General features: G+C 50.5%; 1 protein-coding gene across 2 annotated transcripts; it reads left to right on the top strand.

The window, feature by feature from the left end:
* Nucleotides 1-8,783: 8,783 nt before the first annotated feature.
* Nucleotides 8,784-14,173, top strand: Vax1 (ventral anterior homeobox 1). Of its 2 annotated transcripts, none has more exons than XM_046449722.1 (3): nt 8,784-9,024; nt 10,106-10,293; nt 14,132-14,173. In XM_046449722.1, the coding sequence occupies exons 1-3, from the start codon at nt 8,784-8,786 to the stop codon at nt 14,171-14,173; spliced, it is 471 nt and encodes a 156-aa protein (XP_046305678.1). The 2 variants fall into 2 exon arrangements, with proteins under 2 accessions (XP_046305678.1, XP_046305677.1); XM_046449721.2 differs by lacking the exon at nt 14,132-14,173 and adding an exon at nt 12,053-12,673.
* The last annotated feature ends 269 nt before the right edge of the window (nt 14,174-14,442 follow it).

The raw sequence follows: 14,442 nt of genomic DNA, 5'->3' as shown, positions 1-14,442 counted from the left end.
CTCTTTAGAAGGCCCCTTGTAAAGATGGTGGAGAGATTTTGGTTTGCTCATGAGGCAGCTTCCTCCTCGTTCCTGCTTCTATCTTCCCAGAACTCAGACAAACCTTACCCAGAAGAAACCTTCAGGACAGGGGACCCCAGGCTGCCACAGATATCCAGGCTGTCCCCAGAGAGAATCTCCATGGTGATTGCAACTCAGTGTGCAATGATCCATGTTGTAACAGAGGCACAACGTCTCCATCAACAGCTTCTGAGGACATCAAATGCTACTGCCACACTTCAATATTTAATCTCTCACAAAAGCTGTTTATGGTTCTATGAACTCCTCTTCATGAACATTATACCTTAATTTTATTAGCTTTTCCAGAGAATTCAAACAGATTAAAGAGGCTCAATTTTCCCTTGGAGAAGTCATGCTGATATAATTAGTTAATGTTTGTAAAGCCCTTTTGAAGAGGGAAAGTGCCACAGAAGTACCAAGGGGTAGGGTTAGGAGTTTCTCAACACACTGCATTAAAGCATTTCTAGTCCACAAATGCCATCCTCCTATCTCATTGCATGTGTGGGCCAGCTCCAATCATTGCTTCATTCCACTGAGAGTATTTCTGCCTCCTTTTGGGTCCCTTTGGGTTCCAGGGCCACTTACATCTGCCTGTGGCAGTCCTGTGACCACAGGTCTCCACCTCTCTTACAGCTGAAAGTCTTCCAACTTTCTTTTTTCCCTATGCAAATATTTGTGAGTACCCATCATGCACCAGGCATTGTCTTTTTCTGGGCTCTTGTCTGAGCTAATAGTGTTGCTGAGCACCCTGGAATGAATCATTTCATCTCTCTGCTTTCTCCATCCCTTTGCCTTTGTTGCAAGGGAGCTCCCATAAAATCTCTGGGGATAAAAAAACACTCATGTTCAGTTCTATATTCCTGGTGACACACCTCACCTTGGCCCGCTTTAAGTAGCGAAGGAAGTTGCCTGCACTGCCTTCCACATAGTACAGTTTTGCCTTTCACGGTCATGGTGACTTCTCCCTTACTATAGAGGAATAAGGTAAGAGACAAATGTAATGTTCTCTGTGTTTGTTTTATATTAAAATATGTCTCCAGTGTTTTATGTGCCTTCTCAAATGAAATGTAATTTAATCTTGAGGGTCATTTTCCTGCATATCAGTCATCACCCTGCATTCTAATGCACTCATGCCCTCAAGAGCTCTTGAGGTTGTCATTACTTGCATCCAAAGTGACCCTAGAGAGCAATGCTTTTGGAGTTACTTGGTTTGTTTTCTATTCCTCTCTAGACCTGCTGTTGGTGGACATTTCCACTGTCTTCAGTGTTCCTGCTTCAACCCATTCTTTCCCTTCCCACTTGCTGCCTCTCATCTCCTGCCAGCTAGGAAGTGGGAGAATTAAACTCATTAGCACTAGGTTAAAAAAAATAAGCATAAACAGACTTTGAATGAGGGACTGAGAAGATCCCATGTGAGGGAACCACCTGAGTTGAAGTTTACATATTGTGATACACAGACTTTTACCACTCAGGGGCCCCATCTTTTTCCTTTGGCATTGTGGTTCTCTTCTGGATGAGGTGACTTGTGTAGAAAAAGTGACTTTTGGACACGCAATCCTGCACCTTGAATAAAAGCACCTCACGTTTGATGCAGGGAGTTCTTAGAGACTTGCACAGAGTAGGTGTCCCTAGCTGCTTGAAAATAAATGGTTCCAGCAGCTTTTGGGGCAGGGAGAAATTTTAGTAAATGATGGGTTTAAAGACACTTTGAAACACAAATGTACTCCTGTTAGAAAGATACCTATTTGTAAGCCAGCTTTCCAGGAAAACCACAAAGTTCTTTGTGACCCAGAAAATGTTGTAATAAAATCACCCTTTCTTCTCCTTCTCCCAGAAAATTTCACTTGGAGAATTTCAAAGAGCTAAATAACCACCTGTTGTCATTTTCCATTCACCAGCCTAAGTGTTAATGTATCTCCAATTTCTTAAAAGTGAGAGCAAAACATGTTCATTTGCATTTTAGTTTTTTCAGGAAAGAAAGAAAGACAGATCCAGAGCTGTGTACCCATTTCCCAGTGAGATGCCCCCCTTTTGATTTTCAGGAAGAGAAAGGTCTTGACAAGACCACCTTTGCTTCATGTCTAGCTCTAACACTTTTATTCTCTTAAATCGTAAGACTGGCATTTTAAATCTTTTATTAATTCACCCTGTGCTGAGTAATATCTAAAATAGGGAAAGAACCAAAATAAATTTACAAATTATTCTTTGGAATTTGGTAATTCTGTAGTGGGTGCTAGAGAATTCATTGCTTATGCTCACGGATTTTAGCACCAGATGGTCTTGGGTTTACATCCATGCAGTACAGACTGTTTCCTAGCTGGGACACCATGTGACAATGCTTAGCATTTCTGAGCCTAGTTTCTCATCTATAGTATGGGTTTCAGTTACCTATTGCTACATAACAAACCTATCCAAACCTTAGTGGCTTGAAACAACAACCACCACATTTTTTTTTTTTTAAGTTCTGCAGTTTGGACAGGGCTCAGCATGGATGGTTCATCCTAGATTCACCTGCTATTGTTGGGAGCCCTCTTAAGGCTATGGAGAGAAAAGTTAAGCTAGGGCTGGAACATCAAGATGGCCTCACTTGCATGGCTGGAAGTTGGTATTTATTATTAGGCACAGCCCTTCAATTTTCCATGTAGACTCTTTTCCTTTAGTAGTCTAGGCTGCCTACCTTACAGAAGAAAAGCTGGACTCTATGAAGAACAGAATCTCCCTGACCTCTTTAAGCCTAGATCCAGAATTAGCATGAGGTCACTTCCAACTCATTTCATTGATCAAAGCATGTTAAAAAACTTTTCCATTTCTCCCACGAAGAACTACAAGCTATTTACCCTCTTCCAAATTCAGCAAAGGGGTCAATGGCTTGTAGTTCTTGATGGGAGAAATGGAAAAGAATTATTAGCCATTCTTAATCCCTAACAGTAGGCATACATAACTGTTCTTTTTCTCCAATAATTGTTATTAGAGTTAAATGAATAATGGCAATCAATACTTAATCATTACTAGGTTTCTTATTACTGTTATACAATATTGAATCAGCAGGAAGCCAGTAAGCTTTGCCTCCTACAACTTGGACCAGTCAGTATCCTGCCTGGCTCTTGGTTCCTTGTTGGTATCTCTGGTCCTATCTATACAGGACTGGCCCCCATGGGAAATATCCAGATAAAAACATTCATAGCAAATATTTATTGACAGTGTTCACTATGTGCCAGGCACTGTTCTAAGCACTTTACTTACATTGGCATGGCAGCCTCATAGATACTAGAGTTAAGCCTATATTGCAGATAGGTTACTGAGGCTGGAGGTGTGAACCTAGCAAGTAATTGAGCTGGGATATGAATATATAAATCAGGCAGTGTGGCTGACTCAAGAACCCACATTTGTTTGGTTTCTTGAATAAGTGCCCATAGAATTAGCGAGTTGTATCACTTGAAGGCCCTTTAAAATTGTGTGATGCTTCATATGCAAATTGATACTTACATAATTGATAGAACTTAGCTTCTTGCTACAAATGGCAAAGTTGAGAAATGGAGTCCAACGGGATTGCTTAGAATCATTCAGAATTTATATCTCTATTACACTAGCTATTAATCTCTTTAGCTAAAATGGGGAAGAACTATTTGGATGTGAGGCTATGTTTTTAATTTGGGTATTCAACATTGGTTATTTCAGTAACTTCTCCAGTACCCCAACTATTTTCTGCAAATTAGAAAGAATGACAATTAGATAATTCACCACCATTGGCATCTTTGATGGAAGATAAATGCCTGTATTGATGCCAGGCATTTCTGCTTTTCATTAGTCATTACCATCAGGTACCCTGAGTCACTGTTAGAGAGACTTAATTTCTGGTTGTATCATCTCCTCTGATGCAGTTCTTTTTAAAATGATGTCTCAGACATTAAGTATGCTGTCCCCAAACCACGCTCAGTCTGAGGATCTTGAATTTTCTGCTAGCATGTTTCACCTCCTACTTCTTTCTGAGATAAAAAGGAAAGATGGAAAAGGAAAGCACTCTGTACCATCTTGAATCCTGCCTTCTGGGGCCACAACAGGAAGCAAGTGGGCAGAGGCAGGAAATGTATAAAGCAGACCAAGGCTCAGGCTGTAATTTAATTCATTGATATGGGCATCATTTTGCCCAATCTCAAAGAGCAAATTCCCTCCTGTTTGAGCTCTTGGAAGCTGGATGGAGGCTGGAGTGTAGCTTTAAGTCAGGAGATCAGGAGTATAACACAGAGCCCCCCCACTAACTAGTTGTCTAATCCTTAACAAGTTGCTTTGTCTTTCCAGTCTCATTTTCCTCATCTGTCAAGTCAGATGAAGGTTATGGAATAGATGATCTCTGAAAATCCTTCCAGCTCTACAGTTCTATTCTGGGTCTGTCTGCACCTGCAGTCAGTGATGTGGGGGTAGGAAGGGCACTGGGGAGGGAGGCAATTTCATCAAGAGAATAAAATACTTTCACCTGGAGCAGCCCTGTGTGCTCATGTGCACTGTGCGGTACAGACCCTCAGATTATCCAAATAATTGACTGAGTTCCCTCCTTTCTTTGCCAGTGGACACACGGCTTTAGTTTTTCTGGGAGCAGCAGCTGCTTTTCTGAAATTTCCATCCCAGGGCTTCCGTCCTCCACTGTGTCCTCTCAGAAACCTGTCATGGTTTTTCTGGATGGATGCCCACAGAATTTTAATCCAGTCACACACACACACACACACACACACACACACACACAAGCACGTGCATGTGAACACACACATACACACACACACAAAAGAGAGGAGTAAAGAAAGAAAAAAGGGAAAATTGAAAGGGAGAATAAAAAGTACTATGCATAACAAAAGGTGAAACCAGGTTATGGCATGAGCAGTTCTTATTTAGTTTGGTTACTTCATGGGCTTGGAACCTAAAGGGGCACAGGTTGGCGGCACAGTTTGGCAGTGCAGTGGTACTGCTGACCAGTACTGCTGTGCTGCCAACCTGGAACCATGTCTTCTATTAGTTGACAGGGTTTTCCTAGAAGATGTAGAGGGAAGCCTATATGCTTTAGGGGTCTCCCTGAGTCCTGACCCCGGTCCTAACATCTCCAGACTCTTGGTAAATTCTGCTTAATCAAACTGGATGTTTTCCTAGAGGTCCCCATTTTTTCCCCTTCCCCAATAAGCATTTGCATTTCCAACATGTATGGAGGGTGCCCTTGTCCCCCAACTTTAAAAGGTACAGTTCTTCAACTTTAACTTACAGAAAAATCACCCCAGGAACCAGCTAGAAAAGCAAATTCTTTAATGCTGCTCTCAGGCATTTAACCAGCAAGTAGGAGATCCAGGAAACTGAATTTTACTCACTCCATATCAGCTTGATGCAGAAGGGTGATAGACTCCTAAGAATGTGGCTAGAAGTAAACAGCATTATCAGAAACAAGAATTTCATGTTTCCACTTCTATTTCATGTTGTCTGGTCACAACAGATGAAATTTGCAGTCTAATACTCATAATTCCTGGCATTAACATTAAGATCATTGCTCTGTGCATCTTTGGTACAAAACATGACCAACTGGAAATTTGGAAAACTCAAAGCAAGGGACAGGCTTGGACTTAAAAATAAATAAATAATTTTTTTAAAAAAATAAAAAGCCTTGAGGAGCTGGCAAAGAAGCGCATGAGTAGTTTTGAGATCAGACAAAGCAGAATTCAAATTTTGCACTTACTAACCCTGTGATTTGGACAAGTTATTGATCTCTGAGTTTCCATTCTTTTATCTATAAAACTGGGATATGCTACTTCCCGTGGAGGAAGGGACTATGCACCCCAAGTGAGTGCTCAATAAGGAGTTCCAACTTATAACAATAAGTATGCCACTATTGTCCCTTACAAGGAAGGCAGGGATTTCCAAAACCCAACCTGAAACTTGCGTTTGGGATCTGGCCACATTTTGGTCACCATTGCCCACCATGCTTGAGTAGCGGAGTCCTTCCTGTAGGTCACTGTTAGCTCCCCAGCTGCCTCCTCCCCACAGACCTAAAAGAAGTGGCAAGTTGGGCTATTTTTATTTTTTAAAAAACCGGGCGCCACAGGTGTCCTCGTGGGATTTTCAGGCAGCAGAGGCCTCCTAGGAAGGGAAACCAGGAGGCCGCAGAGCCGTCCAGCTAGCGACCCAGAGCCACCGGAGGTGGCCCATTTTGATCCAGGCTGTAGCTGGGTCCTACGCAGTCCGCAGGGCTCCTAAGTGGGGGAGGGGAATCCTACATCCTCCTGCGCACCCGACTTGCGTCTGGTGGGTCCCACTTGCACTCCCACCCAGACCCAGTGGCAGGGTAGGGCCCGCGGGCGGGGATTCAGGATTCCCAGCCCCGCCTTCAGGAGCTGCAGGGAACCAGGACCCCCATCCGAGCACTCGAGTCCCCAGTACCCTCACTGGAGACGCGATAATGGGAGCCCAAACCCCGCGGCCGCACTTCGCAACTGCTCAGTCATCTTGGGAGTGAAGCCCTGGGGGCCTCCAGGCGCCAACCCGGGTGTTTGAGCGTTACAGGAAGTAACAGGAAAGTTGGCTGGATTTGTCAAAACCCGTCTTCAGAACGCGGCTGCCGCGGTGACCCTTCCTCTCGGCTCCCACTGGCCTGCGGGGGGGAGAGCCCGCAACCAAACGCACTTTCCCTCGGGCCGCGGGGTAGGCGTCGGGCCTGGAGCGCAGCGCTGGCGGCGAGGCAGACCGACGGGTCATCAATCCGTGGAGACCTAGGAAACCCGCCGCCCAGTGGAGACCAGCTCCGGATACTCCTCCCGCTGCCCCCAACAATATGAAGTAAAAGCCCCAGGTCTGCCTGCAGGGCCACAGACGCCCTCCAGAACCGGGCTGAGCGTGATTCTCCTAAGGGACTGCGGGCTGGGGGAGGGGGACGCAAACCCCGCTCTGGCCGACCCCTCCCGGCCCCGGGTTTGATGGGGTCCTGAGCGGTGGCGGCGGAGGGAGGGGAGATGGTGGCCGGACGGTGGGGCGGGGGGTGAGAGCCGGAGCCCCTCGGGGCCCGCCACACACACTGGCAGCCCTCCCCGCTCCCTCGCTGCCTCCCACCCGCTCGCCGCGACCCCCGCCCCCAGCCCCCGCCCCTCCCCCGCCCGCCTCCGCCCCATTCTTGGAATTGTGTGGAAAAATTCTCAGCCAAACCTCCCACCTCTCCTCTCCCCCCACCCCCTTTTAAAAGCCCCCTTTCCTCCGCGGCCCCTGCACTCTTTGTGAATGAGGGCAGGGAACACGGCCCTTCCCCCGCCCAGGAGCCACGCCAGACCGCCGCACTCAGAGGACTGTTTGTTAATAGTCCAATTAGATAATTGCCATCTTTCACTCCTTTTGCTCCGCATTTCCCATAAAGGAATGAATGGGGAGAGCGGCGTGGAGAGGGCTTCTGCCCCGGCAAGGTGACGAGAAGGGCTGGAGCATGCTCCTTGCACAAGGCCATGCGCTTGAATTGAATCATTGTAGCCTAATCAATGCTCTTATTGGATTACTGGCTGTTGCTTTTCTCAAAGATATTGTAGCAGAGACAATGAAATAGCTAGGGGAAAACTTTTTTTTTTTTTGAAGCAGATCTCACAGTTGAGATTTTCCCTGCTCTCTCTCCCTCTCCCCCTCTCTCTCCTGCTGGACTCTCTGAGCACAAAGCTGCCCTTTGAATGGGCTGTCTCAGGGCTGCTGGAGGTGCAGGCATGAAAAAATCCAACTGGAACTAAATGAAGAGAGGTGGCAGTTTAAGATGGCTGTCAGCGTCGAGGTGTGTTAAGGAGTGGCTTGGGGAGACAGCTTGGCTTTTTTGAGTGTGGGGGAGATACTTTTTGGGGAAAACTTTCTCTCCTCCCCCGCTCTCCCCACCCAGAGGCAACTGCTTTCTTCTAATGCAGGGTGTGTGAGGGGTATTTTCCCTCCCCCCTCCACCCTCATTCAGCGCTATCTGGCGAGTGTGGAGAAAACCCCTCTAGCCAGCATGTGAACAGGAGGGTCAAAGGCAAAGGGAAAGTTAATAATGCCTGCTAATGGTACTAACAATTCAGGATGAATCTTGTCAAAAGTTTTTCTGGAAGTGTAGGTCTTTGATTGTGTGTTTCCTGAAAGCAAGACCAATCATTTCCGTTTATTCACTGGCTAAACCCCTACTTGATTGGGGACAAGGACAGAAACCATCCATTACGATCTGATATATTATCCAAACAATTTAGTGTATTCATGAGGTAACCGAAACGTGGGGGCTGCGAAATTACCCGTAATCAATTGCAGCAGCGAGTGTGCGTCCCCCCGGGTGTCGGACAACTACAACTCGCCGTCTCAGTAACAGGCGGGAGCCGCAGCATTTCGGAGTTGCGCTGTTCGCTACCTGATCTCCAGGCTGGGGACATTGGACGTGCTCAGAAGACGCGGGCGCTGACGAAGCGGCCTCGCCGCGGCTGCACCGGGATCCTGGACCAGACCCGCCGCCTCTCTGGGAGCGCGCCACTCTTCCGTCGCCGCTGACCTACCGGCGGCCGCCGAAGCCGCCCCGCGGGGACATTCATTCTTGCCGCTTGCCTCTCTCCAGACTGAGCTTAGCGGCTGCGTTGTAGGGGTTTTGTCCCCTTCTGCTTCTTTTTTTTTTTTTTTTCCTTTCTCCTTTTTTTTTTCTTTCTTTCTTCGTTTTTTTTTTTTTTTTTATTCTTTTTTTTTCCCTCTCTCTGTGCGTTTTGCCTATGTTCGGGAAACCAGACAAAATGGACGTCCGGTGCCACTCGGACACCGAGGCCGCCCGGGTCTCGAAGAACACGCATAAGGAGAGCCGCGAGATCAAGGGCGCGGAGGGGAACCTCCCGGCCGCCTTCCTCAAGGAGCCGCAGGGCGCCTTTTCCGCGTCGGGCGCTGCGGAAGATTGTAACAAAAGTAAATCCAATTCCGCAGCGGACCCGGATTACTGCCGCCGGATCCTGGTCCGAGGTAGGGATGGGCCGGGCTGTTGGGCGCGTTCTTTGGGGGCGACTCCAGGCCCCGAGCAGCGCGCCGCCACCGACCACGGCCGGCGGGAGGGGTTGCTGGCTGGGACTTCGTAGAAAGTTGTTGGCCCTCCCTGCCAGGGTGCGGCCGGCCGCTTGGGACTTGAGCTTGGGGCTCACCAGCGCGCTCTCCAGGGGACTCGGAGGGGCCCCGCCGGCCAGGTTGCCGAGAGAGCCGAGGGGCTGAGCGGACGAGGCCGGCCACCAGGCTGCGGCCTCGGACCTGGGAACTCCGGGAGGATGTGAGCGCGCCCTAAGAGCTGGAGGACCTGCAGAGAGCTGGCCTGCAGGCTCCTGCGCCCTAGCAGGCTGAGCACACCCCAGGGAGCGCGGGCTTCGGCCGGCCAGTTGGCGCGCTGGGCCGAGGGCCTAGGCGCTGCGCTCCGGGCCTGGCCGCCGCTGCCAGGAAAATCGGCCGAGCTGGGTTGCAGGGCTGCGGTTGTCCACTTAGGGCTTGGTTCGGCATCACTTGGGGCGCAGCGTGCGCTCAGCCCCGGCAGTGGCGGCGGCGAAGCCCGGCCTCGGGCCGGCGCCGCCCCCGCCAGCAGATAGCCAGGCCCCGCGGGCCGGGATTCCCTCCCTCCTCCTTCCGCTGCCCGAACTCCGGAGGGCCAGAGACCCGGGGTGGGGGTGGGGACCTCTGGAGCTCTGGAGCGCAGGCTGCTCCACAGCCTGATGCCCGCAGGACCTGGGCTGGTCAGTGAAGGCACCCTCAGGCTACAGGGAACCCGGGTCGCGCAGCCGCGGTCCCCTAGGCTAGAAGGAACATCAGTCTATTTGGAATTGATTTTTTCCCCTCCCTTGTCTGGAGGGCTCTATATAGACGAAGTCTGGTCCCTCCTCTTGTCAGTGGTGTGGAGTTAGCTCCTTTGCCCCGCATAAACACACGGTGCCTTTGATTCCCGGCTGTGGCCGCACCCTCACCCCCCTCAGACTACTGGGTACTGTGTCCTCTAGCCAGCTCTGGCTAAGAAGGCGGAAGGAGAGGGGAGGGTTCTTGATGCCTGACATCTCCCCTTCCCCAGATGCCAAGGGGTCCATCCGAGAGATCATCCTGCCCAAAGGCTTGGACCTGGACCGGCCCAAGAGGACACGAACGTCCTTCACGGCGGAGCAGCTCTACCGGCTGGAGATGGAGTTCCAGCGCTGCCAGTATGTGGTGGGCCGCGAGAGGACAGAGCTCGCCCGGCAGCTCAACCTCTCTGAAACCCAGGTACTAGGCAGCCAGGCTGCGCACTGTTCTGCAGCAGGCTCCCTCCCATCCACCCCCCCCCCCAGCTTGTTCTTTCCCACTACCCAATTTGACTTTGGACAGAACCTCCCAGGGGAAGTAGAGGAGATGGGCCAATGGAGGAGAAAGGGCAGAGGCTTCCTCCCCTTCTACAAGTCTTCCTTTTCCCTCTGCATCCCCAAACCTTGCGCACCTTGGACTGGCCCAGGCAGCACCAAATCTTGTCCTTTAGGAATTCTTATTGGTTCCCAGTCTTAAGAATTTGTTTCTTACTTCTACTCTATAAAGACCGACTTTTTGCCTATTTGGGCACTCCATTATTGGCCCGATTTCCAGTCACTGACCACTTTGTGTCAGGGGCTTTACACCACTCTCAAACCCATTTTGCAGAAAGGTGTGCAACTCCCAGAGACCTGCCTGTGCAAATTTGTCTGCCCTGGCCCTGTGTTTGTTCTGGACACAGTGATGAAAACCACTCTGAACTGCTAGGAGGCTCTGCCTGCTGTGCCAGTGGGGTGAGGTATGGGAAGGGTAGCAGATAGATCTAGGGTCGGTCCAGGGAGCTAGCACTGCTGACTGTCTTTAGGTCTTCTTTACATTGAATCCATATGTTGTCCCTGAAGCTGGCCTTGTGAATTCTGGGCCTAGAGTCACTGTAGAGTTGAGAGCTTTGTCCTGCAAAGGCCGTTTTGGGGCTGACCAGGCCATGTTACCAGTTTGACCTACTAAGGCAGTCTTCTTTCTGATGACAAGTCCTTTCCCTATGCTCACCTCTGAAGTAGGTGGGAGCATTTTAGGCCTGGAGTTTTGGAGGAACTCTTGAGGACTGAGGATAGAATAGATGGGATGTTCTTTTAGAGGTTTAATTGGCATCATAATTTATTAATCTAGACAGGGTAGCCTTTCCATATAGCTGCTACATTCTATTCTAGGTAACCACTAGGCCAGAAGAAGGGCAGAAGAGGAAGTGAGCTGGGAGGTTGGGGTAGGGTAGTAGTCTATCTCAGTCTCTGGTCTTCTTCCCATGATTTCAAAGTTCATGATGGAGAGCAACAGGAATGATAGATTAAAAGTAACATGCAGACCTTCCAACTCAGCTGGCAGTGATAAAAAGTGGAGAAAGTTTGGCCTGTAAAATACTTCTTCACCCAAATTATTTCACCTAGAGCCCCCTTTCCTGCTTGCTGTTAGTTCTTGGTCAGTTCTTAACCCAAAAGCAGGCTTTACAGCCTTCAACAAGAGTAGCAGTTCTGGAGCTAAATTTGAGCCTTGGGCCAGGGGCCTGGTCCAGGAAGGCCAAAAACACTCCTCCCCATCCTCCTTGCTTCCCGCTAGCACTGCATGCCTAAGGCCTCACAGCATTTACCTGAAATTCGGGCTCTCAGGCTGAGCTGATTCACATGTCTGTGAGCCCCCAATCCTGCTGGGGGTAGGGCGGCAGCCCAGTGAAATCCCTTCTGGTTGTGAACATTTTTATCACTTTGGTTTTTTTAAACGGCCCCGGCCCGGGCCTGCTTCCGTGACCCGGAAGCGCAGCCCAGTAGAGCTGGGTCCCCCTCGTGGTGGCGCCAGCTTCCCCCGCAGCTCGGGTGCCCGGACCTCTCGGGCTTCGGGGTGGGGCTGTGGCTAGGGCTGGGGCAGGGGGAGGGCCCCAGGAGCCCTCGCGCCTCAGGAGCCCGCTCCCTTTGACGCTCGTCTTCCTTACTCCTCTCTCCCACCCTCTCCGCGTCCCCGCGCGCAGGTGAAGGTCTGGTTCCAGAACCGGCGCACCAAGCAGAAGAAGGACCAGGGCAAGGACTCGGAGCTGCGCTCGGTGGTATCGGAGACCGCGGCCACGTGCAGCGTGCTGCGGCTGCTGGAGCAGGGCCGCCTGCTGTCGCCGCCTGGTCTGCCCGCGCTGCTGCCACCGTGTGCCACGGGCGCTCTAGGGTCTGCGCTGCGCGGGCCTAGCTTACCCGCCCTGGGCGCGGGCGCCGCGGCCAGCTCGGCAGCCGCCGCCGCCGCCGCCGCCCCGGGCCCCGCGAGCGCCACATCTCAGCACCCGCCGGCTGTGGGCGGCGCTCCCGGGCCGGGGCCCGCCGGGCCCGGGGGACTGCACGCGGGAGCGCCAGCCGCCGGCCACGGCCTCTTCAGTCTGCCGGTGCCCTCGCTGCTTGGCTCCGTCGCCAGCCGCCTGTCCTCCGCCCCATTGACAATGGCTGGTTCGCTAGCCGGAAATTTGCAAGAACTCTCCGCCCGATATCTGAGCTCCTCGGCCTTCGAGCCTTACTCCCGGACCAACAATAAAGAAGGGGCCGAGAAAAAAGCGCTGGACTGATTTTAAGTGTTTCCCTGTATTTATATTTATAGTATCTATTGTGGTGATTATTTATGGACTCTAGCGCGTTAGGCGCCCAGGGCTCCTGCGCAGGCCTCCTGGCTCCCACCAGGCCTCTGACAGCTCATCTATCCCACGGGCTCTGCGACCAATTTCATCTCACTTAGGCTATTTTCCCCCTCTACCTTTCCTTCCTGTTCCCGCCCCTCAAACTTCTTTCTGAATCCAGGAGTGATCCAAAGAATTGGGGGAAATGCCCGAATTAGCCAACCAATGCCCCGCCCTGGAGGGAAGAGACAGTCCACGGCACAGGACACCTGGTCTAGATCAGGCCTCCGAGCGAATTATTCCCATGAATATTCGAAAGAGGAATTCTGCACGCAAATGAAGAAGCTTGCAGTTTTCTTAAGACCAAAAAGGAGGACAACTCCTTCCTCTTGCCAGAGAAATTAGGGCTTTGGGAAGTCCTTGGGCCCCACTTTGCAGACCTCTTTGGATAGTGGGTGCACACTCAGCTTCCTGGCGAGACACATCCCGCTGAGTTTTCTCCCCTTTAGGAAAACTCCAATCACGGTCTCCCTTAACCCCAGGAAACAATAAATAGAGCATCATGGTAGGCATGGTGGTAATAAATTTAATCTAATCAGCAATAAAGAGTAATTACTACGTAAAACCAGATGAAGTGGAACCAGTTTTTAAATACTGATAATAATGGCGTTTGGAAGGGGTAAGAAAATTCAGGACAGGAAATGCGCCATGGGGCAATGCAAAATCAAAGTTCCCAGTGTTGTGATTTTAAACAAAAATTTTGGGGCGGAGGAAGCAAAAGAAAAGTAAACGCCGCTAATGAAAGAAAATTTCCAATCTTTTCTCCCAGGCTGTTCGGGGCGGTGGCCGATAGCTTCCCGCTCCTCTGGGAGAGAGCAGTAGCCGGGTCGCCAGCGCTTCGCCCCACCGTCCCCCAGACGCGTGGCTCAGGGCAGAATTGCTGGGTTTGGAAACGAATCAACACCCATTGCCTCCTCTCCCAGATTCCCGGGTTCACAAAACCTTTCAATCCAGGAAACGCCTGGATCTCAGAGCAAATTTTGCGGAAGAGGAGGTAGGGACGCAGCCAGGATCTCCGGGCGGTCTGGCCTCTGTCGCTTGTCTCCTTGTCCAGAAGGCTCCCTGCGTGGCTGAGAGGAAAGGCATCCCCTCCCGCACCCTAACCCCAGGGCTTCAGTGGTCCCAAGTCAGCACCGCGACCGCCAGGCGCTGGCGCGGCCTCACCCCTCGCAGCAGCGACAGTCCCCATAGTCACAGCCACCCGCATTTTAACCAAAATCACAGACCCAGCCCGCGAGTTGCCGCAGTGTCTAGAATGTATTCACCGATCCGAAGCGAACGCAAAACATTTTTAAAATAGTAACTTTATTGTAAATTATTTACGTCGGAAGCTCCCCCCACCATCCTTTTTCTTTCTTTCTTTCTTTCTTTCTTCCTTTTCTTTTCCCCCCTTAGGCAAATAGTGGAGAAAATAACGAACGTTTCAAACGCGGGTAGGTGTCACTGAATCCTGGCTACTAACTTTGTTCTGAATGTTTTGGATATTTGGATGTTTTGTATTTATGTGGTGAGAGTGAAATATATATATCTATGACGATAAATAAGGTGTATTTTTTGTCTTATATTTGAAGGATAAAAACAAAAACAAAAACAAAAAGAAGATGAAAAAGACGACCTAGCAAACGATGAGACTCTGTGTAGGGACTCCAAGGGCCGAGGGTGGCAGCCCCTGAAGTACAGGGGCCCTGTGACTGGTACCCTGAACT

The sequence above is a fragment of the Marmota monax genome, unplaced genomic scaffold, assembly GCF_021218885.2.
Source record: "Marmota monax isolate L192 unplaced genomic scaffold, Marmota_monax_Labrador192_F-V1.1 WCK01_AAM20220418_F8-fsc00004, whole genome shotgun sequence".
In the NCBI taxonomy this organism is placed as follows: Eukaryota; Metazoa; Chordata; class Mammalia; order Rodentia; family Sciuridae; genus Marmota; species Marmota monax.
This window is presented reverse-complemented; position numbering and strand designations above follow the sequence as displayed.

Coding starts and splice junctions, on each gene's coding strand:
- Vax1 (XM_046449721.2), top strand. CDS start 8,784: ATGTTCGGGAAACCAGACAAAATGGACGTCCGGTGCCACTCGGACACC. Junction 9,025..10,105: donor CCGCCGGATCCTGGTCCGAG/GTAGGGATGGGC, acceptor CCCCTTCCCCAG/ATGCCAAGGGGTCCATCCGA. Junction 10,294..12,052: donor TCAACCTCTCTGAAACCCAG/GTACTAGGCAGC, acceptor CCCCGCGCGCAG/GTGAAGGTCTGGTTCCAGAA.